General features: G+C 34.5%; 3 protein-coding genes across 5 annotated transcripts in view; 1 reads left to right on the forward strand and 2 right to left on the reverse strand.

Annotated features, from left to right (window-relative positions):
• Nucleotides 1-3,611: 3,611 nt before the first annotated feature.
• RpS15 (ribosomal protein S15) lies at nucleotides 3,612-5,459 on the reverse strand. The gene is made up of 4 exons (XM_089707353.1): nucleotides 5,355-5,459; nucleotides 5,113-5,198; nucleotides 4,666-4,888; nucleotides 3,612-3,809 (listed from the first exon to the last, which is right to left on the reverse strand). The coding sequence occupies exons 1-4, from the start codon at nucleotides 5,361-5,363 to the stop codon at nucleotides 3,684-3,686; spliced, it is 444 nt and encodes a 147-aa protein (XP_089563479.1). The 5' UTR covers nucleotides 5,364-5,459; the 3' UTR covers nucleotides 3,612-3,683.
• Nucleotides 5,460-8,204: 2,745 nt separating this feature from the next.
• Nucleotides 8,205-9,276, reverse strand: Dtwd2 (DTW domain containing 2). Its single transcript, XM_089707373.1, has 2 exons — nucleotides 8,963-9,276; nucleotides 8,205-8,886 (listed from the first exon to the last, which is right to left on the reverse strand). The coding sequence occupies exons 1-2, from the start codon at nucleotides 9,043-9,045 to the stop codon at nucleotides 8,211-8,213; spliced, it is 759 nt and encodes a 252-aa protein (XP_089563499.1). The 5' UTR covers nucleotides 9,046-9,276; the 3' UTR covers nucleotides 8,205-8,210.
• A 4,718-nt stretch (nucleotides 9,277-13,994) lies between these two features.
• The window catches only part of ash1 (histone-lysine N-methyltransferase ash1), a 56,565-nt gene continuing 44,241 nt past the window's right edge, over nucleotides 13,995-26,318 (forward strand). Inside the window, exons 1-4 of one of the 3 annotated variants that reach the window (XM_089707142.1) lie at nucleotides 13,995-14,130; nucleotides 14,525-14,609; nucleotides 15,066-15,133; nucleotides 15,248-15,760. In XM_089707142.1, coding sequence (XP_089563268.1) covers nucleotides 15,068-15,133; nucleotides 15,248-15,760 — 579 coding nt within the window. In that variant the 5' untranslated portion in view covers nucleotides 13,995-14,130; nucleotides 14,525-14,609; nucleotides 15,066-15,067. Of the gene's footprint in view, nucleotides 14,131-14,164; nucleotides 14,434-14,524; nucleotides 14,610-15,065; nucleotides 15,134-15,247; nucleotides 15,761-20,447; nucleotides 20,951-21,495; nucleotides 21,760-26,318 lie in introns of those variants that run through there. The other 2 variants (XM_089707143.1, XM_089707144.1) reach the window with 2 other exon arrangements.

The raw sequence follows: 26,318 nt of genomic DNA on the forward strand, positions 1-26,318 counted from the left end.
AAGGATGTGAAATCTACAAAGAGATCCTTGCCAGAAGAACCAATAACAAACTAAACTCGAATTACAAAAAAGATTTTAAAACTCCATCTGAAAACAATATAATCATAGATCGTAATAACACTAATAGAGAAACGAAAAATCCGAAGAAATATACTCTCTACTCAGATATACTAAGACAGAAGAATAATGAACAGAAGACTGAAACAAAACAAGCAGATAACTCTCTACTTGAACAAATAGTTATAAAACAAAACGAAAAGTTCGATCAAATCTTACAACAAATGAGTAATCTAATTGTACTCATAACAAAGCTAGTCGACAAAATGTCAAAATGACAGCTCTGAAGCTAGCCACCTGGAACACAAATGGTTTAGCGCCTAATAGAAATGAAATCGAACTGATTCTTAACGAACATAACTTAGACTTACTACTGGTATCTGAAGCACACTGTACCTCAGCTTCAAACATAAAATTTAATAAATATCAATGCTATGTAACACTCCACCCAGACGGAACTGGCCACGCTGGATCTGCAATTATTGTGAGAAAGACAGTTAAACATCATATCTTACCAGAATTTAAAACCGACTACATCCAAGCTACTACAATAGCTATAGAAGATAGGACCGGCTATATCAAAGTCTCGGCGGTCTATTGCCCTCCAAGACATAAAATTAGCTGTGAAATGTTCTCCGAATTCTTCAGCAGTCTAGGAAGTCGCTTTATTACAGGAGGCGATTGGAATGCGAAGAACACTCACTGGGGATCACGGTTAACAACTACAAGGGGCAGGCAACTAAAAACTTGTATAGACAATAATAACATGCGTGTCATTACTACTTGCGAGCCAACGTATTGGCCTTCAGATAAGAATAAAATCCCGGATCTACTCGACTTTTTCATTACAAAGGGTATGTCAACATATTACTTTAAAATAGAATCTTGCTACGATGGTTCTTCTGATCACACTCCAGTTCTACTAACAGCTAGCACCCTACTAATAGAAGAAGAAAACATAAAGACACTTCATAATAAATCAACAGATTGGGATTCCGTTAGAGAATATCTGAATAATAATATTGACCTAAAAGTTTCCCTGAAGACACCCGATGACATAGAAGAATCCACAAAATATGTAACATCGCTTATTCAAAAAGCCTGTATCCTAAACACTCTGGAAAGCAGGACTTTAAAAATACCTGATAATTATCCTCGCGATATAAAAAGGGCTATAGTAAATAAAAGAAGAGCAAGGCGCATCTGGCACGACAGCAGGTTGAGTACTGATAAAACAAAATTCAACAGAGAGGCAAGAAAACTGAAAGATATGCTTCATAATTGGCGAAATAAAACTCTCGAAACACAACTCCAATCGCTGACTGCAAATGCCTCGACGAATTACTCGCTCTGGAAGTTTACAAAAAATTATGATCGTCCACAGAATGCTAAACCACCAATAAAAGGAACGCAAGGCTGGGCGAGGACACCAGAGGAAAAAGCAACCTGCTTTGCCGAACATCTAGAAAAAGTTTTCCGTCCCAACAAAGAGACATTCACTGGACACGACGATGAAATCATTAATGCCCTTAAAGAGGATATGCAAATGTCTCTCCCACCAAAACCAGTAACTACCGCCGAAGTATGGAGGAAGATAAAAGATCTTAAAGATAAAAAAGCGCCTGGTATAGATCTTATAACCAAGGAAATTTTAAAGCAGATGCCCCGTAAGGTTATAGTATTCCTGACCATCCTTTATAATGGAATTATAAGGGTTCAACATTTTCCTAATCTCTGGAAATTATCAAACATTCAGATGATACATAAGCCTGGCAAACCGGCTAATGAGGTATCATCATATAGACCCATTAGCCTATTACCGATACTGTCTAAAGTATTCGAAAAGATTTTGTTATCCAGAATGCTTACCTGCCTCGCAGTGAACAATGCTATTCCAGATCATCAATTTGGCTTCAGACAGGAACATTCCACTATTGAACAGGTTCATAGAGTAGTTGAAAGAGTCCGGAAGTCACTAGAAGAAAAGGAATACTGTTCATCGGTGTTTTTGGATATCCAGCAAGCTTTTGACAAAGTGTGGCACGAAGGTTTGCTATACAAATTAAGGCAAAATCTACCTCACAGCTTTTATCCACTTATAAAATCCTATCTTAGTGAACGTCGCTTTCAAATTCTGGAAAGTGGAAAGACATCAAACATCTACAACATCAGAGCAGGTGTGCCACAAGGTTCAGTGCTTGGACCAGTACTATACACACTTTTTACAGCTGACTTACCGCTTACTGAAAACGTTACTACAGCAACATTCGCTGATGACACAGCAATACTAGCAAGTAGTAAGGATCCGGCAATTGCATCAAAAAATTTACAAAAAGGTCTCAACGCGATCACGGACTGGATGGAGAGGTGGAAAATTAAAGCGAGCTCCTCAAAATCGGTACACGTCACCTTTACGCTTCGAAAAGAAGATTGCCCGCCTGTAAAGCTTAAAGATTCTACACTACCACACACTGACAGAGTCCGCTACCTCGGGCTACACTTGGATCGACGTTTGACCTGGAACCACCACATCAAAGCAAAAAGAGAAGAAATAAACATTCGCTACCGCAGCTTGTACTGGATACTGGGCCGGAAAAGTCGCCTGTCACTGGACAACAAACTACTGATATACAAAAGTGTAATTAAACCTATATGGACATACGGCATTCAACTATGGGGTAGTGCCAGTAATTCATCGATCTCGCTACTGCAACGACAGCAAAATACTATACTGCGAACTCTCAGCAATGCCCCCTGGTTTACTACTAATGCTGAAATTCAAAGCCACACTAACATATGCTCCATAAAAGATGAAATTAACACGCATACAAAATCTTATGTTGCTAGACTGGAGAAACATCCCAACAAACTAGCTAGCCAACTGATAAAAAGGTCCTACCACAAACGTCTTAAAAGAAAAGATGTAATCTAGCTTTTTTACTTGAAGAGCAGTTGTCCTCACTGGAGGGCTCGCTCTACATGCCAAACTTTGCCTGACAACACATCCGCTTATAGCGAAAACCGCTGATTGCAGATGAAACAAAAGAAAAAAAAAAAAAAAAAAAAATACTTGCACTCCATAATGAAAGTAGCGGGAAATCGATTTCTTAATAAAACCCCGAATAAGCCTGTACTAGCACTTAATTAAATAATGTAGAAAACTTTTTACTTACCTGAATAATATCGTAACAACGTTTACTGTCAAATCATATTGATATTATTTTTCATAAAGATCTAAAACCATATTATTCGTTTCAAATACATTTTAATGTTATTTTATGGAATAAACGCGTAGTTTTTTATATCTTCGTAAATAAAGATAGAAAAATTCTGAAAAAAATTTACATGGTGTATTTTAACTTCTAGATGCCGAAAAACGCATAACATGAAGAACCCCGTAATAGGTCATTACCGGATTATTCGCGGGGGACGTCGATATCTATAATATAAAAACCCGCATCCTACATATTGGTATACTTCCATCTTAGTTTATACAAAAAGTATGTGTACACATTATAAGAATTCATGAAAGGGACTGAACAAAAACAACAATCTAGTGTTCACAAACATACTTTAATGTATATGTGCAAACATTTTTCTCTTAACCTAAACACAATAGATCCATCCTACTTGAGAGGGATGAACCTGGAGCTGTGCGTGGCACCAATACCAGGCCTACCGTGCTTAACAGGCTTGTATGTGACTGAGAACTCGCCAAGGTAGTGCCCAATCATCTCAGGCTTGATTTCAACCTGCAATTTGAAAATAAACAATACATTTAAAACATTGTCAATTTAGGGCTGAACACATTTAAGTGTGTTATTATATTATTTATATTTTGTATAATGTTATGAAAATACACAAAGGAATTATTCAAAGTTTAAGCCTGTTCATGTTTTAGGATGAAAAAAAGTAAAATCCAAAACCCAGAAACAAAAAAAATTAAAACATGGAAGAAACAATAGATAAAATTAAGATTATTAAGTATTTCTGGACAATTTTCACACATGGCACAACTGATCCCATACTAAGCTTTCACTTGTGTTATGGAAACTAGATGGCTATGATAAAAATAAATATATAATTTTAAATAAATACTTATATATAGATATTTAACACATTATAAGAATTCACACAGGGCAAACATGTATGTTCATCACACAAATATTTGCCCTGTGTGGCATAAAAAGCCATGACCTCTGGCTTGGAAGGCAGGGTCACTATCAACGAAGCCAACCAATCATCTAACATTTTCAGCATACAGCAGAACAAAATATCATAAAAAAAAGTGTAAAGATAAAAAGAAGGATGATTTACTGACTGTAGCCTTTTATCGTTGGATTTATGGGAGTAAGTATTTATACTTCTTTAACAGTTTCACTATATTGATATTGATTATTAATTGCTTTTGTTTATTTATGTCAAGTATAGAACTAAAGTCCAAAACATGATCATATAATTAATTAATGTTCAGTAAATTAATTATTAATATTGCTTCAATAGTATGTACCATAAAATAAACAGAATTCACTTTGACTTGATAACAACACTATGTAGGTACCTGTATAACAATTCATTCAATACGGAGATAAGTAATTCACTCCATACCTGATTGAAAGTCTTTCCATTGTAAATTCCAACAATAGAGCCAACCATTTCGGGAACAATGATCATGTTTCTCAGATGAGTCTTTACAATTTCTGGTTTCTCATTTGGAGGTGCTTCTTTCTTGGCACGGCGAAGTTTCTTTACCAGTGCCATTGGCTTCCTCTTAAGCCCACGAGCAAATCGCCGGCGAGCACGAGCGTGCATTAACTCCATAAGTTGTTCACTGAAATTACCATTTTAGGTTAGATTTGGTATCAACCTAAACAAGTGTAAAATAAATACTTTGATAAAGAAAAAGTAGTAACAATTGAGTACTATCCTCTGAAAATATGTATAGAAATACACGCGCTATTGTATATCAATAACCAACCCAACCAACTATATGAACTTTGAAAATTAAAGCAAGTTTTAGGAAAACTTTCGACAAAAATAATATATAATACATACTTGGGCATATCAAGAAGCTGATCCAAGTCAACCCCTCGGAAGGTAAACTTCCTGAAGGTACGCTTCTTCTTCAGAGTTTCGTCGACCTGTAAATTGTAAACATCATTTTGTCACTTCTGGAAATATCACTTGCAAAACACCATTCATGAACCAAACAAGAAGTCATCTTTAAAAAGTTAAAACTAACTGGGCAGATTCATATTATAATGATGGATTAATAATTTAAACTTATATTTACGAACCTCGGCCATGTTTCTATACGATTGACAGAAGCAAAAGAAAGAGTAAAGACCGCTTTGACAGAAGTCAAATGTACACCAATTTGACAATCAGATGACAATCCGTAAACAAGATTTGACAGACGTGGCATTAAAAGCACAGATTATGTGCTATTTACTACATAACCAAAAGTGTGATTTAGGCTGTTTTCCAATTACAGAGCATAATGCGACTCAGTGCCGCACAATGCCGAATTATGCTGATGCTTAATTGGAACGTGAAACGCACCAGCAGGTTGCGCTAAGTTCAGTGTTGAAAAAAAAATATTCTTATATAGTCGAGCCAATTTAATAGGCAACATTTGACGTCTATCAATTTTATCTTCGAAGAGAGGTAACCTGCTTAAAAACATCGATTAAAGTGAATTAATCGATACGGATTTGAAACATTTGTCAATCGAATTTATTAATGTATGATGATTTTTATTCACAAGTAATCAATGCATTCGATTCTAGATGTCAGATTTCGATTTTTAGAGTAACGTCTCTGGTATTTAAAAAGAAAAAAGGTTTATTGACACAAAATTGTAGCGACGTCAGTTCTTCAATTCAGAAATTGTTTATTATGTTTAGAATGGTTTATCAGTAAAATGAAATCTTAAAATTACTTGTATTGGTCATTATTATTATAAATATGTAATTGTAATTGAAAAAAGTTAAGCAAATGTGCAGTTCTAACAAAACGAAATATCATGTTATTCTATGTCGTCGTTACTAGGTTACGTTGTTGAATTTTGTTGAACTGTCAAATATTGCCTATTAAAATGGCTCTACTATAGTTATCAATAACCTCATTAATATGTAAATAAAGTGGTATACATAATAATTGGTTGAAAAATATTTACGGTTATTTTAAGTAATTTGGATTTTGATTATTTCATTAACATTTTTTTCAATGTTTGTACCTTCATCCATACTTATATTTATTTTTTTAACACAATTTGAATTAACTTTGATTATTTCGAAAAAACTACAATGAAACGAAAGCTTTAAAAATTTTTCCAACAATTAATAATTACTAACGATAAATCGATTGCACGCATCAATTCACGCGCATTACTTTTTCTAGTGCTCGATTGTGCGAAGCGTTGCTGTAGTTGGAACATTCAACGTTAAGCATTATGCCGCATAATGCGCTCTAGTGCTGTAATTGGAAAACGGGGTAAAACTGTGGATTAAAAGCATAAGAGCGTATACGCACTATGCGGGTAGCCGCATTGCGGGTAGCCGTCCGGCTGACCGCAAGCACAATTATGTACGTAATATTCATTTCTATGCGCACTGTGCGGTCTGCGGTAGCCGCATCGCAGTGCGCATAGAAATGAATATTACGTACATAATTGTGCTTGCGGTCAGCCGGACGGCTACCCGCAATGCGGCTACCCGCATAGTGCGTATACGCTCTTAGAGCGTTAACAATTATGTACGGAATATTCATTTCTATGCGCACTGTGCGGTCTGCGGTAGCCGCATCGCAGTGCGCATAGAAATGAATATTACGTACATAATTGTGCTTGCGGTCAGCCGGACGGCTACCCGCAATGCGGCTACCCGCATAGTGCGTATACGCTCTTAGAGCGCACTGCGATGCGGCTACCGCAGACCGCACAGTGCGCATAGAAATGAATATTACGTACATAATTGTGCTTGCGGTCAGCCGGACGGCTACCCGCAATGCGGCTACCCGCATAGTGCGTATACGCTCCAAGTCTTTTAAGTAGTTAGAAACGACGTGCCGCGAAATAAGTCTCGTTACTGTGACGCTGTCGGCATTCTGTCAGTATTCTCAAATCTCAGTATTTTTGAAGTGAAGTGGCGACGCATCACCACGCGAAATCGGTTTTACGTTCGCATAAAGATGTTTCAAATCAAAATTTTGAATTATATAGTTAATATTTTTTTTGATACGTTTAGAACACTAAAATAAACGTATACAGTGTTCATTTTACTAAAAAAAAATATAGTGCTCATTCTTTTTCTGCTTCAAATGAACTTCCATGTTTAAAGTAGCCAGCACTATTTATAAAAATTTAGAACAAGTAGGGTTGCCAGGCTTTAGCCGGACATGGTCAGGCTTTTTGATTGCCTGTCCGGCCAAAATAAGCGGCGTCCGGCCTGTCCGGCTTTTGGTAGGCTTTTTATATTTCGAAAATCCCGCTGATCGAAACCGAATTGTGAAGGAACAAATACCGGCGGCCGGGCCCGAGCGCTGTCGCCTAATGTAAAACCAAGTTCTTCAAATATTTAATAAATATTTAAAAAACTTACTTTTACATTTTTAACATTAACACCGATTACACCGAAAATCTTAAAAAATGTAAGGTGTCCTGCTTTTTTACACAAATGTCCGGCCAAATAAAGCTATAAGGCCAAGTTTAATTTTACATGAAAATAGAAAATAAGCAGCAAAAATGCAAGATGTCCGGCTTTTTTACCAAAATGTTCGGCTGGCAAAATGTTACAGGTTTGTCCGGCCTTCAAGAGAGATGACATGACAATGCTAAACACAAGTAACATTCAAAATGAACTGTATGACAGTACAAACACATACAAAATATTGTATGTTTCCGAAATTAGAAATTCACCTCATAAAATATACTTTATCAAGTCAAACAAGGTTCTTATCAAAACTCGCTCCAGCTCACACCTTCACTTATGATTCTGTCGGTGCCAAATGAGCCAATCCCAACTAGTTATTGTGTAAAAAGTAACTAACAGCTTTCAGTTCTCACTAATTTCCTGATAAGTAGCAAAACAATGAGTATTACTTTTCAAACTTTCTGGGATTTAATATGTACAATAAAAATATTTCCATTATATCTATGTTTTATTATCACTTAAATGGTCTTCTGTTTGTCGTAGTAGTTTAGACAATCTCTTCCCAATAAGTTTCGGGTAAGTCTTTGTCTTTATTAAGAATTCTTTTGATTGATGAGTAACTGCTCCATTTTCTAACTGGAACTTGCATAACATATGCAATGGTCCTAGGAGCTGCTGCTTATATATTGGATTTCTTTCCAGCTGAGATAATGCTTCTGCTGCTGTCTCAAGGGTACTTAAACATCCTTCTGTTGGTTGAGTTCTTATTATATAATTACTACCACTGGTAGTAAGTAATTTCACTTGTTTTATTTTTTGCAACATTGGACTAGATGCATACATAGCTTTAGCCTGTGGCCATGTACCATCAATTAGTACTAAATTATAATTATTTTCATTAATATTGAGTTCCTTAATATCTGTGGCAGCTTTACTTGGATACAGAAGAATTGTATTTTTATGTGATAAAATACTCTCTAAGTTTTCATGTCGTGGTTGGGGAAATTTTTTTCCTTTGTATATTAGGCACTTATTTTCAGCTAATCCAAGTTGCAACATTGGAGCAGTACGAAGACAACGTTTTTCTTCGGCAGGATGCTGCAAAAGAATTACTGTACTCCCCGGCTGCAACCTTTCAGGTGGCAAAGCTGAACACCAACAAACAACTTGTGGCCTTCTAGAAAGAAAAAAAAAACAATTATCAAAATAAAATGTTATCATTAATTTGATAAAAATATATTTACTTTACTTACTCGCACTGATCACAAAGCTCACGCATTGAAGGTGGATCAGCTGGTATATTTGATAAATCTTCCCAAACATTGAATTCCTCCATGTTTTTGTCTCGTATTAATTATTATTTATGTCATGTTTGTTTTTGTCAATGTTTATACAAAATAATGTACATCAGATGTTCGAAGTTCGATGACACGATACACACATTTTTTATTTTTTATGTGAAATGTGAATTGTATTGCGATCTGTTCTGTGATTGCGATCAATAATATCATTGATTTGTCTTGTCATTTTTACACAAATTTGAAGGGTGTATTCCATTATGCACTGCGACCACTGTAGAGCGTTTTCACATTATCCGATCCGATATCGGATATCGGACGCCGATAGCCGATATCCGATATCGGATACAATTTGCCCTTTCACATTGTCCGATAAAATCGTTCCGATATCATCATGAGTGTTGCCAGAAATTTTTTAAACAGAAACAGAAACAGAGAGAAAAAGATTTATAACATTTGATTTTTTTTCATTATACCTTTTTTTATCAACTAAATTGCCAGTTGATAAAAAAAGGTATAATGAAAAAAAATCAAATGTTATAAATCATAGTTGTACATGTACCTACATTAAAAATAACTACGATAAAGAAAAACAACTTCAAAAAAGAAAAGTAAAATGAAAAAAAAGATTTGATATCACAAATTACTGCATATTATTTAGATGTGCTATTTACTAAATAGTTTTGATATCGGTCATTTGTATAACATAATATACTTTATGTTAACACATTATAAATTAAATAAATTTATATCAATACCTACTATTCTACAACCTAGTATTAGTTAATAGTTTTAGTAATACATATTAGTAAATACCTTTCAAAATCTATTAAATGTATTTTTAGCAAGACGTACCTAGTCATTTAGTCATTTTTTCACTACATACATTTATAAAAGTTCATGTAGTAAGTACCTATGATAAATTTATTAAGTGATACAATCTTTGTTCACATTTTCTTTTCTTTTTCTTATTACACTGTAATATCCTAAAATAATATTGTCACTCGTTCAAATATATTTGTAATATGATTGTTGTAATTTCCTGTAAGTAAAGATACATAAATTATTTTATTCTCATAAACAATTATTTTAGAATTAAGAGTTTTTAAACTTTGTATTCTTTGTTGTAAAATATTCAAAATAAAAATAAAATCGGTGTGAAATCTCCTCTTTTTTTTGAAGTCGGTTAAAAACAAAGCACTCAATGACAACAATACAATAAACAGCACAACCAACATCTGAGTAGGAGGAGGAGCGAGGCAGAATGAGATAAAATAAAGATGATAGACACTAATGTTTTCGAAGATAGATATTTAAATTTAAGAACGCAATATATTTTTGTTTACTTCAGTTCAGCCAATTGCCGTATATTTTAATACGGCAAATAAAAATACCTGCCGTATAAATCCGTATATGCCGTATTTTAAATGCCTATAAATACTTAAATGTGTGTTTTCTTAATAAAAAAAGGTTTCTCTTAATAGAAAGGCAAAGAATTTTTTTAAAGATTGAGCGCCCTATAAGACTGAAAATACACAAACTAGTGCTTTTTTGCTGTTGGTATACTGCCTTTTCAAAAATTGAGTTGGCAACACTGAACATTATCGTCCGATAACCACTGGGAATATCGGTGTCGGCTCCGATATCCGATATCGGACCGGACAATGTGAAAGACAGGCACATATTTCATACATTTTACTTCCCTCCGATATCGGATATCGGCTATCGGCTTCCGATATCCGATATCGGATCGGATAATGTGAAAACGCTCTAAGGTGTGACGTCAATTCAGTATACTGTGAAGCCGTTCCTTTATAGCCAGTTATACTGGTTACGATTTAAAACGGAACGCAATCCAGTATACTGTCAGCCGCATTTTTTGACGCAGCATTCAAATGAGTGTATTAAAGTTTTCTAGAACATAAAAATAAACTGTTTTGGAGTACTGTCCAATTAAAAATATTTTAATTAATATTAATTGTAAATTGAATTTATAATATAATAAAAGTAAGTACTTTTTCATAAAAAAGAATAAAAAAGAACTTTCAGCTCGTATTGAACATTTTCAACACAGTCTAATAAAGTTAATTTTTGCAATTCTTCCATTGTTTTATTTATTAATCCAAACTAATTACAGAACTTTAAAATTTTCTGATTATACTGTAGCTTTGTTTATAAGACGTTAGGCACTCGAGTGGTTTTGACTGATCATATTAATTATTACTTGCTCTGTGGACTGATCACGTGATCAAAGTACTGCGAGTACCTTACCTCGAAAACGCCAGTGCTCACAGTAGAATATGGCGGCGATTAATGACGTCATAAATTTCCCTAGGGTACTGCGGCAGTATACTGGCAGTCCATAACGGAACGAATTTTTCTACAGTGATAGCACTGTGCAGTGGTTGCAGTGCATAACGGAAGACACCCGAAAATTGTGCAGAACATGACAATTGACATTGACACCACGGTGGTGACCACTGACCAGCTATTGACAGGCAGCGATGTGACAGTTGCCAGTACAATTTATGGGCGTATTCAGAAAGAAAGCTTGAAACTTATAAGCGCTTATGAGCACTTATCGGCGCTTATCGGCGCTGGTAACCCGCACAGGAAAATATATGAACATGCGCCGATAAGCGCTGATCGGCGCCGACAAGTTCCAAAAAGTTTCAACAAGCGCTGATCAGCCCTGGGCGATGCGCTGTTAGATTTTGTACATGAGTTCGTTGATAAATTGCCAACAACATCATTCAGAAGGATTGTTGGATGAGACACTAATTATATTTTATGCTAAATAAATTAAGTATTTGAGCCAATCATTAAAAAGTCACATTCTCTGATAATGGGTAGTCACCATAATAAAATTATAGCAACTCTCGATTTGTCAATCTTCTTTGTCTTCTTCTTCGAATATTTAAGTTGGAGCCATTATTTAAGAGAAGAAGAAGAAGGAATATTTAAGTTTATGTTGTTGCATATTTAATAAATATTTTCCGAATATAAAGAATGTATTGTATTGTGCAAAATTGCAGAAGTGTTTGGAAACCAAATTCTGGCCTATAATTTCACAGGCAAGTGTATATTTACGTTATTTACAATATTCCTCAATACTCATGCATTTACCTGTTTAGAATAATTTTAATGGCAAAAATCGTCAAATTTATCATCATTTTAGTAAGCAATCATGTTACATAAGTTCTGTTCCTAATAGTTTCATCATTTTTCAACAAGTTTTCAGTAAACAAATTTAACAAGTAAGGTAACCATGATGACGGGTTTTTACGGATAGCGACGAGAATATATTATTACTAAAACAATATTATGATGAACATTTAAAGAACAACATTTTAAAGTTTTTTATATTAATAACTAGCGACCCGCCCCGGCTTCGCACGGGTGCAATGGCGGCCGGCCGGTACCGCCGCAAACGCTACGTCCCGCAATTTTTAAATCTGTAATATCTGCGAAAATATTCACTTAAATCATACGGTGTAAAGGGCCATATAGATCTATATTAAATGAAGAATGTATTCAAGGTATTTAATTGGTTAAGGATTAATGCTATATTGGTTAAAATCGCTTCGAAAATTAACCATTATTTGTCGTAAAAAGTAAATGACAAAAAAAAGTTATTGTGGATTATCCATAAGAGATAGACATATACCATCGCGGACATTTCTGTAGACCTTTTCAATATGTACAATATTTCGTACATTATTTTGATAAAAACCGGCCGGCCACCCGGCTATATATTTAATACCCGTGCGAAGCCGGAGCGGGCCGCTATGTTTTTATATACAACGTTCACAGTTTTTCTATAGTGTATTTACTATTTAGTATAAGCATTGCACCCGTGCGAAGCCGGGGCGGGTCGCTAGTATACTATATACCGGTTCATATCCAAGCTTTGTAGCCAAAAACCGTTATTTAAAAACTTGATTCGTCATTCTCTACCAATTAAAATTGTATGTAGGTACCTATAGAGGTGATATATTCTTGTAAGTTGACCAGTAATTATAATATAAATACTGTTAAAAATATATGTCGTTATTTATAGGTCACATCTACATTTATCTAGGGTCGGTCTACATTTATAGGTCTGTAAGACCATGATTTTTAGTTTTTTCTATTTCGAAAAATCCTCAATTTACAAACTAGCGTGGTCACCCCACAGAAAGAGACAAAAAACATAACTGACGTCATTTAAGGTCATATTTTCTTGTTACAAGTTAATGGTCATATTGCAATCTCCAGTTTAATAGATATAAGCTTCTTGGGCTCAACTTTAGGCCGCGTTTCCGTCTGCAAGAAATCTTCCGCAAGAACCAAGAAATGTAGCTAGAGTTTCAGAGAAGCTGTCTTGCTACTATCGAGTCATATAAAGTTGTCATTCTAAAAATACGGATGTTAAAACTATTTAATTAAATACATACATAGAATGCCACATTCATAATGATTATGCTTTACTTTATTGTATGTGGGGAATATACTTACTTTAAGAGCGAGCGCGCACGAGCAACTTTGTCTCCGCAACTATTTTGTCTCCGCAACTATTTTGTCTCTCCCACCTATGGGCTAGTATGAAAGTGCGCGCACGTAGCGACGCAACTCCCCATACAAACTGATGGGAGAGACAAAATAGTTGCGGAGACAAAGTTGCTCGTGCGCGCTAGCTCTAAAACTAATGTTAAAACTACATGTTTTTTTATTCTATTTAACTTCAATGCTGTATCACGATTTTGTATATTTACAGTTTGTTCACTTTTTGAATATTTTAATTATACATTAGGACCCCGAAAACTCATTTTAATAAAATGAAAAAATATTTCAAGTTTAATTACTGCTCGTGCGTAAAATGCTCATTCTTGACGCCATTTTGCCTTGCAATTTCCAGATAATAATGAAATGATGAAGTCTCATTCTAACTTCTATACAACCCAAATGAGTAAAAGAAAAAGCTATAGTACTCTAGCTTTCTCCTAAGGTGGCTATGGTACATACCTATTTAGTTAAAATTTTTATGCGAAAAGATTTGTAAACATGGAGGCCAAGCAATGCGATCTTGAAGTGTTTGATTAAAAGTATTCAATAAAATCTACAGTGGCAAAGTTTATTATCCGGTTAGTAATAAGATTTAGAGATGTTTAATGTAAATATTAAAATTGTTTCCTCGCTAATACGTTAAGGATAATGTTTTGTACACAGTACAAAATACAATTGATACGTAGCATTATTTGGCGCCAATGTCGTAAAAACCGTTAAATGTTAATAGATAGTGATAAATCAGTACTGTTGATTATTCAAATGCGCATTTAAAATAATAAATATATAATAAATGAGCTATGTGATCACCCAACTTTAAACTGCACCCTGAAGAAAAACTGGTCCTACGAGTGTCGTCAGATCTGTCATCCGGACAAATTGTTAGAAAACTGAAAGATTATTATGTGAAACAATTATTATCATCGTAACCGATAATATTCCCTGAATATAACATTTATGTATGTCTTTCAGCGTGATACGATGTTTACTTGCGTGTTTTGATTGAAATGAAGAGATTGGAAGTATTTTCATTCGGAACATCTTGACCAACCTTGAAGTAAGTACCCCATATTATATTTATAAGCGTCATTAGATCCGAATTAGGTGGTTATCAAATTTAAGAGAAATATTATCTTCTGAATTGTTGACATAGTCGCCTCTATGGCACATTCTTACATGTATTTCATTCAATTATTTTCTTCATGTTTATTCATAATAGTGCCCAGCAGAAAAGTAAATGGTTATCAATTTTTATGAGTATGTGCATATAATTGTGAATTATATATCAAGAAGTCATGAATTAACAATGACTACTATTGTAATCATTTGTCTTAACGTTATAATTTGTCTTATGTATGTTTTTAATCATCAAACAAATTCATCATTTTATGAAAAAGTTCAGTTTGTAAACAAACAAGTTTTATTTTATTTGCTCTTATTGCTGGTCAACTATATAACATATTTGGTATCACGCAGCCAGATTAATTATGATTCTTTTATTGCAATGTTTCAGAAATGGGCACAGAGGTGCCGAAAACTCATGATTCAAGTGGTGATACAGATTCAAACAGTGATTCTGAGGTTAGTTTTTTCCTATACATACCTATTAATTTACAAATAATATGAAGTTTAATTGTGTATTTTAAACAATTAAAATGGTTTCATAAGAAATAATTGGTATTATTCTTATTACAGAGTAGCAGCTCAAGTGACACATCAGGGAGTGACTGGGAATGCTCAAGTAACAAGCAAACCAATGCTCGAAAACCTCATTTCTCAGTAACTTCATGTGATACCGGCTTAAAACTAAAAATTGCAGCAATTCCACGGAAAGTCACTCCTAAGAAAACAGCTAAACCCTCAGTTAAAAAGAAAGGCAATGAGCCTATGTCCAAACATAGAAAAGAGAAGCCTGTAAAAAAAAAGTTATCAGAGAGTAGTTCAACCTCGGAATGTAGCAAGTGTTCATCTGATTCTTCCAGCGAAGATGACTTGCCACTTAAAGCTGTTAAGAAATCTTTACCAACCAAGAACTCTGTACCAAAAACTGCTAAAAGAAATACAATCAAAAGTGATAGTGACATAAGTGATAAAGATTCAAAAAATAATAAAGAGAAAACATGTAAAAATAATGCAAGTGTCAAAAAGACTAAGTGTGATGATTCAAGTCAGGAAGCAAAGAGGGGGCAGGGGCGACAGCGCTCTAAGGTAAGATAGTTATTTACAATAAGAATAGAAATATTTTTTTGCAATATTATTTGACACTAGTAGGAAATATATATATAAATCCATCTCCTGATACCAATGTACACAAAAATAAAAATATCTTAATTGGTCCAGTTGTTCATGTGTGATTTCATTTTAAAGAGGTTTCACAAAAATAAATAATATTAGAAGTAAATATTGCAAGTTTTAAATTTTATTGATGCAAAGAGATACTAATAATAAAGCCAGGCATGTCCAAATGGCTTTTAATTATAAAACCAGTATGGTTTCATAAATAAAAACATATAACTCATTGTAGGGAATTATGAGATAAAGACGTTGTATAATGATAACTACTGTGTATTCATTTCATATGTGGTTTCTTATAAAAAAAATTGTGAAGTTTACCAGTTTTACAGGTTGGTTGTTTTTTACTGGCTCTTGAGCTTTTTTTCTAAGCTAAATACCTAATATTTAGTACACTATAAAATCAACAAATTGGATCTGCAATTAAGCATTTATCAATTGTTGTTTAGTTGAATATTATGCTTTGGAATTTGACTGTGTTTGGTTTTTAAGAATAAATATACATATTATCATATATGTAGTATAGAAGATAGATATTGTAACAATTGTTTTTCAAAATCAATAATAATAATTAAAAGGAGGTTATAAGGCAGACGTCACCGGCGCACGCGCAGGCGGCAACGACCTATACATTTCTTAGGGTATTTTTGCCCTATATCCTGGCCTCTATGGTCCCCCAACCTAAACCACATTGATTTTTTTTTGCACGCCTCATAAGCGAAGCGTTGAGGTGGGTACTACTGTCACTTCGCGCAAAACATCTGATTTTTCAAACTTAAAATGTCTTTATGTATCATACATTGCACTTGTAAGATAATACATACACACACATATTAAGAAAAAACACTATTTTTAATGTTCATGATATTTTTGATGTCATTTTTGTTATTTAAACTAGTTAAAAAACAGTTTAAAAAAGTTCTGTCTTGGACGTCCGTGTGTCTGTATGTGCGGATCCTTTTTCTTGTTAACACGATAGCGACCGAAATACTTTACTAATCGAGTCTTTTTTTTTCTCTTACGCTTGAGTATGCTCAGGAATAGAACCCTTTCATTTTTCAGGGTCTGATTTGATGTGGTTTAATTGTTATTAAATAAACAAAAATAATAATTAATAAATATTTATTAAAAAAAAATTATGAGGCGTGCACTTTTGGATTTTCCAAATTATTTAAATACTATAAAGACCTCGTCTATTCGAGAATTTCGTTGTTTGGACGAATTATCCCGAAAATTGAGAGTAGCAGAAGAAACCATTAAAAATAATAAAAGGACATTCAGACATCTTGTAATTAAACACCTTGTAATCGGTTTTGCAATTATTATAATTTTAATTTATAAAATTAAAATTTTGCACTTACCACTTTTGGATTTAAATTTTTTGATTGAAGCCTTACAAATAATAATATGAAATTTTCAGGGTAGTTACTTGATAGATAGAGCAAGTTTTTAAAAGCTAAACAGTAATTTGTTTTAATCATTAATGTGATATTGATGAATCAACGGGCCCTTGAAGTTGTGAACATACTGTGTAATTTTATCTTTCTTGGCATTTAATTCTTTTTTTATTCCATTCAAAAATCTAACTAACTAATTAAATTAAATTTAATTTAATTTAAAGATCTAACGATAGTAAATGTTACCATACTGAATTGATCTATCTATCAGCTAAGCACACAAAAAAATCAAGCATCTACTGCTATAATTCACGTCTCCATGATAAGAATGTCATCATACTCGGCGATAGGTGAAAAATTGAACAAAAAGTCATAACTCCAAAAATACGAAAAATCGCATAACATACATGGGGGTGATTCTAGCCCTCTAGGTCCTCTACTTCCCAGACATTGGCTATTGTTGTAATGTAACAGGTTAATTTCATCCGTCCTAAAGATCGATCCTTTCATTTCGATTACTTGCCGTAAATTTACTGTACATCCTTATCAAAGTTATCCCTAGACGGAAATACCAGCAGACATGCGTTTACGTGAATTGTCATGCCGCATGCGCGTCTAAAAATGTATGAAATCATGCATTTATACATATAGTTTGCGTTCATCATCAGCCCATTATGTTCCAACTGCTGGGACAAAGACCTCCCGTATGTGATCAAGCCATTAATCCACCACCCTGGCCAAGTGCAGGTTGGCGGATGTCACATGATTTTCAAATTTTGATTCTTCGACATGTCGGTTACCTCATGATGAATACCTTCACCGTTCAAGCAGTGGTGATGTTATAAACATGATCATAGAAATCTAAATAACAAGACACTAGAACTGCTATAATGTCATAATTAGTATGAAGACCACTGTCGCCAAAATCAACACATTTAAACTGATAGCTAAACAGTACACACAAGTAAACTATGCCTTTTATTGGACAGATTCATTTTAGTGAAAACTAACTTAAAAAATAAAGTCAGCATTTTAATATGTAGATACCCTAATGTACTATTTTATGGTTTATTTAGAATAACATCCCTAGGTATGTACATGAGATGCTTTGTTTCTTTTTGGTCAGACAAATACAAATACGTAAAAATTTGGCTTTTCTACAACAGAGGGCGTTAATTTTCAATAGATATAACTTTGAACCTAAACACATAGAAATAAGGTTGAAATTTGTGTTAAACGTACTATAAGAGCGGTCGACTGTGACATTCATTTTTATTTAGATTACTATGGTGATATTCGTATTACTTGTAAATATTCTTCATTTTTAAAGAAAAATGGCATTATTTCTAAAAAACATACTGACCGAAGAAATGTAATTCCTTTATTAGTATAATTGCAACTTGTGGAAGAATTTCCGCAATGGGATGTTAACATACGCACGTCTCTAGAGCAACTGAACAGCGACGAATGCACTGGTGGCTTGGAAGTCACCTGAGTGGCGACAAGGTCACGCGCGCTTACGACTTCTAGTGTCTTGTTATTTAGATTTCTATGAACATGATTAATTAAAAAAAAAGTTTATTTCCTGCACGCTGGTCTGGTCTCGAACCTCTGACTTATCGATATAAAAATCCTCACCACTGCTTTGCCAGGCCGATTATAGTGCATGAATTAAGTTTTTGCATGACAGCAATACCGAACCCATAGAAAATAGAAAGTTTCATCAATCAGTTGCCAGAACGTAGTTTGAATTGCATTTCAATCATCGATCTTAAGTCAAAACGAGCATTGACACCACTTAACTCATGTCATGCTGCATTATCGTCCAGAGACATTTCTTTTTGTAAGTTGATATTTCATTTTTAGGTATCTATCGTGACTTCCTCAAAGTCTTTTTAAAGAGCTTATAAATTACCCCTTAAAGGCAACGAGTGGTTTGCATGACACATTTAATTAAAATAAGTAATAGTGTATTTCTTCGAAACACGCCCGTTTTCAACGAATGTGTGGCTATTTGACTTGTCGCTGTTTCTTACCCTTTTTTGAATACATATTTTGGTTTAAAATAGGGGAACATGAATAGGAAGGGTTACCTATATGATTCAGTTACTCAAAAGGTACCCCAATTTCTTTGTGCAGTAATTCTAATACAGTTTTTATGGTTCATATAAATTATTTACCACACGTTCACTGCTAAATGGAAAGAATTGATAAAGACGAGCACCAGAGTTAATGCTTGAATGGTATAAATAAAGTTGCTACAATGTTAATACATATAGTCATATAATATTTTTGAATAACAAAGGAATAAAAGGGCCATGCGTTTTATTGCGTAGTAAAGTAAGTGTTATACAACTGCGTAGTACATAATTATATTATTTATTTTATGGCAAGAATTTAAATTGATGTGATCTTTGGTTTTTGACATTTTTTATAAGTTTGATACACTTTATTTCCGTTAAGTTTAGCACAATTATTGAAATTTATAAATTTGTTTTTTTAAATAGCAATTTTTTTATAAAAATTACTGTAACAATAAATTATAATTTTTAGTATTCATTCCCCATTCGTAAAGATAATTTTGCGATCCACCCATGCTACTGAGTGTATTTGGTTAATCATCTAAAGTTACACATAAATGCATCTCACTACGAAGCAATTGTTTTACGACACAATCATTTCAAGCAGTCGATTTATGTTGCAAGGAGAAAGTCGAGGCACGTTTGCATTCCTGACCTTATTTTCGTCTACCGATTCCATGTCTATCGGCACTCAGAGAATTCGCTATGACGCCTACGCGACCTAACACAATTACGAAAATTGACAACAAAATACATTTTAAATCGTCGTTTTGAATAATTCATTTCTTTGATGAGTTTGTTTGACACCTAAATTACTTATCTTGAAGTATTTCTACTGTAGGTATAATTATTTTGTAAAATAAATAAAATTTAGCGATACTACAATGGCCATATTTTGAATATAGGTAATATTAGAGAATTTTGTCGGATCAATATTCAAATTAGCAACGCCTACGAAAAATCTTCAGGTCGGTCATTCACTCGACGTTGGATTAGTTATTTATTAGTCTATTGTTTCGAATATTTTCTTAAACGAAGATATCTTGTCACATTTATGAATTAAATTTAGTATAATATATTGTTTTAGTTAGAACTTTATAATAAGGAAAAAGAAAATAAGATTTGGCAACAGGATAGGATATCTAATCTGTGGCAATAGTGAATTTAAAATTCGTATAAAAGACTTGGTAAATACAGTGATATAACTGGGTTGTAGAAAAGCGTGTTATGTATAGACTATAGAGGGTAGGTGTGCAGCGTGCAGCATTTAATTAAGGCGGTGGGTGCGCTCGGTTCGCGTGCCGGCCATGCACTTCCGGTGCGCCCCGGGGGCGCTGCGCTTTTTCCTCGCGGGGGAGGCCGGAGCGAGGAAAGCGCGACCGGTCGTCACCCGCGTTAAGGAATTAAAATTTTTCACGTAAACTGGTTTGATAGCGCGTACAGTGGCAGAGTGGGGGTCGCGAATACGCGTCGCGCCAGCCATTAGCAGGCTCGTTACAAAGCGCGCGCGCGTCCCGATCTGACGTTTGCGTACGCGGTGCTGTGATGTGCGCATATAAATATATTTACGATACTCGTTTCGCTCCTTATGAATGACGGTTATTGAAGATTATAAATGTGTATATCCGGTAACTAAATAAAGTACTTAGCATGATAATAATTTTATGTCCTGCCTAAAATTAGGAAAATCAGGATTATTTACTATTGATTGATATTTTTGTTTACAAATAAAATTTAAAAATGTCGTGTGTGGATTATAAGGCATTGAGTGATATCGTTATAATAAGTGTGTCGGCATTATTTCTTAAAAAATAAACAGTGCTCCGATAAGCGTGCGAAGAGAATTGCGGGGTCTGCCAAAATTCTCTTATCAATTGCTCAACGCGGCTCAAGGTCGCGCGTTATCACTGGCATTCGTGCACAACCGATGGATTTGTTCTGTGATTGCACGCATCACTGCAAATTACTAATTTCTGTGTGCTCTTAATAATAGTGTTTGATATAATATTTTATTCATAAATTTAAGTTAAAATTTTATGTTTGTATTCATATAACGGGTTTAATATTATTTTCGTTTTACTGATTTATCTCAATAATTCCAGAAGAGGAATTGCAGAAATAAAATAATTACCCGTAAAGTGAAACGATTGTTTACAAACTTCCATCGTTTTAGTGCAGCTTGCTATGTAGATCGCGACCCAGTTGCGCGTGATTGAGGATAAAACAATATAAATAGCTCTTCAACAGTTCGCGTGTGTGAGCAATACCTGCTAATAGTAAATAGTGTTTAAAAGTGAGAACATAGGGGAATGCAGTGAATTATTTGTGATGCGCGATGAGACACGAAGCCACTCCTGCGGCTTGGACTGCTCCCGGCGAAGTCTGGGAGTATGTGAGCCAACTCGTCAGCTCCTACCACGACCAGCATGACTGTCAGGTGCTAAATATTTAATTTTAATTATTATTAATAAAATTTACATTTTCCAATAAAATTAATAAATAATAAGTTAAACTTAATTAAACGATGACATCCACTAATAAGTTGTTTCTTCCACTTGTTAATAATGGTAGCTGGCATTTACAATTCTATATTTTTGTAGACTAATTAGAATATTTGCAATTCTATCCAGTCCGAATTTTACAAATGGTAATGTGATATTAAACGATTTTGCTCTAATGATTCATTCTAGTTAGGCCCTTCGCTCATGGAGCTACTCAAAAATGACTGAACTAATCAGTAATTACGATTACAAACTAGTTACAAATTGTATCTCGCATACAACGCTACTCAAGTTATAAGGTTTCAGTCACTTGTCAATGTTTGCTCGTTCATTTTTATCATAAAAAAACAAAGAAACTCGGGAAACCAGTAGCGTGGAGACCGACACGACGCGTCGCGCGTGATTTGTTGCTAACGCGTTACTCACCAGTTAGTAACTAGTCGCGTCGTGTGCGAATCTCCATAGAACATGTATGGGCTGTGACGCTCAGGCAACTCGTTAGTAATTTGAGTTTGTGACTAGTTCTTTTTGAGTAGCTCCATGAGCGAAGGGCCTTAGCGTATAGAGATTTTCATCTTAACATTATTCATACGAGAGACCTACTTACTGTTGGTTACCGATAGGCACCTATCGCCCGCGTGTTCTAACACAGATACGCAAAATTAAATTTTATTACTCTACAGCGACTAATGTAAACATTAATGTTTAAGACAGTTTATCATACTATGTTGGTATTAGCACGGTTTATATTTGCGCTATTAGCTGACGCTTGCGATTTTAAACGCGTTAAATGATTTTTTTGTGGGCAATTCAACATCTTTTTCTAAAAGTAAACAAGCCAGTGAAAGTCGTGCCGATTGATAGTCCAGTTATTTTTCGCATTACCTGGAACAAATATATCGGATAGATGGATGGATTTATTACAATAAAAAATTATTTCTACGTTGTCATGGGTTAAAATATATGCAGTTTTACAGATTAAATATGTCAATGTACTCGTTACGTTGTATTTTGATTGATGTCTGCAAATATGTTCAATGCGCTGGTATAAAAATTGGCACCTAGCTATAAAATAGCACTAGCGATAGCACTATAACTAAATGGACAGATCAAAGTTATACAATTTGACCGTGAAATTGTGATCGAGCGAGCGTGACCGCGTCGCGTGTTAAAATCCGCTGAGCACACATCCGTAATGTAAATATCATTTGTTATCATTACCTTTTCTTTCTTTAACACTTGCAAGTGAAATACTTGTTGATAAAGCTACGATTCGCGTCCGCCACATTTGCAACGATTTTTCTGGTCACATGGGACGGCTACCTCATTAATTAGCGATTGCGTAATGCGCATGTTTTCCGAGCTTGGAGTTCGGAATGATGGCGCTTTGTATCTATATACATCATTATTGGTATTAGCTATAAATGTCTACGTTACCCAGTCTATCATTCCAATAATTACTTCCAATAGATATACCCTTCAAATAACCTTTTCATTCGTCTAAAAAATTAAATCATTATTTCTTTGAAATTTTTTCAAATTGTTAGTTGTTCATGATGATAATTAAGTATATTAGTCTAAGAAAACTATTCTTTCCATTCTTGGCAGCGTCTTTTGATTAATTTAAATAAAAACGTACATAAAACGGTTGTAAGTCCGGTTAGTAATAAAATATATTCTATGAAATTATTTTGCGATCTGATATCCTATTTAGATTATAAATTAAAATTGAATCACTGATAATTTTTTTATATTACATATTTAATTTCTTTATTTTAACTTCAAATTATTTGATGACTTCCTATATAATATTATGAAGTCCCTAATTCAAGACCAAAGATTAAGTACTTAGCGTACAACTAAGCTTTTTATTGTTTACCTTCTTCTAAGTTTAGTTTTTGCTTTGCGAGATCATTATAAAGAAAATGGAGGGAGCTGCCACCGGCCACCGCTGATCGACGCTAAGCTCGCGAGCTCCATAGTACATGCCACTGATTGATGTGCGTCGCAGTTAAAGCCCTGTAGATCTTATCTCGGGTATCTAATAGCTTTAACGAGATTACGGTACCATTCCAGTTCAATTTACATCTCTTCCTGATTGTTATCGCATCGACTCGCTTTATCAACGCTTATACCAAAGAGATGCTGTGGACATAGTATAACCACAGTATTACCATTATTTCCTACAGTAGTGCGACGAATGTACTTGTGCAGAGAAACGGAGGGGAACTGGCGGGGGTCGGGCGACGCGGGCCGCGTAAAGCAAACACGCTTAGTTTGCTTTACCTAGCGCGAAAGGATGACGCAGTCGTATTTTTTGTGTAATAATTTTATTATACATAGGTACTTACATATTCTATTATGGCGCGCACAAACTGTTCGGTTTACGGATGTAAATCTACATTGAAATCCCAGAAGGAAACAATATTTCAGAAAGATTGTATTAATTGTATCTGTTGAATTGGCGGCGGCATCGCGCGACATCAAAGGCGATTCCTTACTGTAGGAAATAATGGTAATACTGTGGTATAACTAATACCTATGCTTCATTTCCTGGTTTTTATTTTTTCATAGTTATTGTTTGCACTTTGCATTCGATGATTTATCGTAATAACGATGACTGATTTTGCAACATACTACGAGTAGCTAGTCTTTATCTGAAAGAAAAGGCACTGTTATTGTTTATAATAAGCTTCGCGATTTAGTTACATAATTCATCTATGCAATCGATTCGTACACACTAGCATAATATCTATAAGTACAACTTTCTGTTTTGTTGTATGTATAGTATTTATCAACGTTTTCATATGGATAGGCAATTAATTTATGCTTTTAATTATTTGCATTCATGAATTTAAAAAATTTGCTGCCATGTTTACGTTTTCCTAGTACTTTGTACTTATTTCCGATTCCCATTTTCTGCTTACTTCATATTTATATATGGTAACATTGGTCTTGACACTTCATTTCGTACAGATAAACATAATTTGCTTGAAAGTTTTGACAAAGTCGTGATAAATATTAAAATGTGGTTGGTAATTGAGGGCGCATTAAATTACACATGCTTGCCTTTATTAATGGTGGCTTGGCACAGCGCACTGGTTGTATTGCATTTTGCGGTATTTGACGAGTATTGAATTTGTAGACGCGCATATGACGACGGGAGGCGATGGTTACTAAACCGGTTGGACACCTTTGGACGGCGAATGCCGGCTTTTGGTGACATCCGCAAAAAGTGCGCAATCTCATACACAACTGAGTGCTCCGCCGATCATTTAATCGATGCGCTGATATTCAAGTTAAATGCAAACTATCCTACTCTAAACTTGATCATTATACGAAGCATTGATTTCCTCCGCCTCGTCTCGCTGTTTAAACCGGTTAGACTATCGTCTATGAACATAAACGATTATAGACTCTTGTTCTGTGAAAATAGACGATCGCATTGCATTCCCAGTTACATTGGACAGATGGATAATAATGATTCTATTAAAATAACAGACGAGTTCCTTTGCAGTGGAGATCTTAGGAGTGCATTCTTGTCATGTGTATATACGAATACTTATGATTATCATGTAAATTGCGATTTAAGCACTGAATGTTGCATACGAAGGTGAAATGTTTAAAGCGAAACAGGTAGACGTTGTGAGGGATTGCAAGAGATTTATGTATGAGTGAGTGCTATGTACATTCGATGTGTTCTCAGGTCGCACTTGGTCACATTGATTTTATGCACCACTGCTGCTTACTTATATTCAATCGACCGCTTTATAAACAATTCGCCGACCCTCATACGGGCTCGTTGTGTTAATAATAAACGCTCTCAATCAGGCTGCTCACATGACAATTAAAAATATGTATGCCCTTATAGTTATGCATTTTATGTTATAAACGTTAAGTTTGTCATCGTTAAATTCGTTGCAATTTCGTACTTTGATGAGACCTAATTGTTATTCAGCTTAAAAATGAACGGCACTGCCCTATTTATTATAAGGAGATTTGTATTAAAGGTTCAAGTTTATAAACGGCAAGTACAAGTTATTAACGAAGCGTTGAGTAGGGTATCGGGAGTCGGGATAAGCCGGTCTCACAACCATCTAGTGTTGGCTTGTTTAATATAGCCCCTTGTGACAACTACGCAACTCGCTACTGTAGGGTTGACAGTAGAACACCTGTTTACATAAAAAGACAGGACCAGAAAGCCATTATATTAAATCGTCTTTTATCATTGGCGTAACCTGTTGAACCGTATACTAAAACAACGTGGCTATAAATTCACGCTAGAAGTTTTCCCACGCCTATTATATTATGCGTGATCCTAACTAATAAATACTCATCCTTTTTGTCACAATACTGAATACACATAAGAATTATTGTAACTAAAAATATCAAATATCTGATAATTGAATTGCAATAACTGAAATTATAATTCTATGGTTAAATCTATAAACATGATGCAAAATTGACTAAAATGATACCACCAGCCCTTGCTATA

Source organism: Colias philodice, chromosome 19, assembly GCF_061535455.1.
Source record: "Colias philodice isolate Cphi_HAF_F1 chromosome 19, ilColPhil1 Martin Lab GWU primary, whole genome shotgun sequence".
Taxonomy (NCBI): Eukaryota; Metazoa; Arthropoda; class Insecta; order Lepidoptera; family Pieridae; genus Colias; species Colias philodice.

What these genes read in the sequence shown, in the direction of transcription:
- Dtwd2 (XM_089707373.1), bottom strand. Translation starts at nt 9,045, where the DNA reads ATGGAGGAATTCAATGTTTGGGAAGATTTATCAAATATACCAGCTGAT. An exon ending in GAGCTTTGTGATCAGTGCGA is followed by an intron (nt 8,887 to 8,962) that starts GTAAGTAAAGTA and finishes TTTTCTTTCTAG; the next exon opens with AAGGCCACAAGTTGTTTGTT.
- RpS15 (XM_089707353.1), bottom strand. An exon ending in CAGCTTCTTGATATGCCCAA is followed by an intron (nt 4,889 to 5,112) that starts GTATGTATTATA and finishes TGGTAATTTCAG; the next exon opens with TGAACAACTTATGGAGTTAA. An exon ending in ATGGAAAGACTTTCAATCAG is followed by an intron (nt 3,810 to 4,665) that starts GTATGGAGTGAA and finishes TTCAAATTGCAG; the next exon opens with GTTGAAATCAAGCCTGAGAT.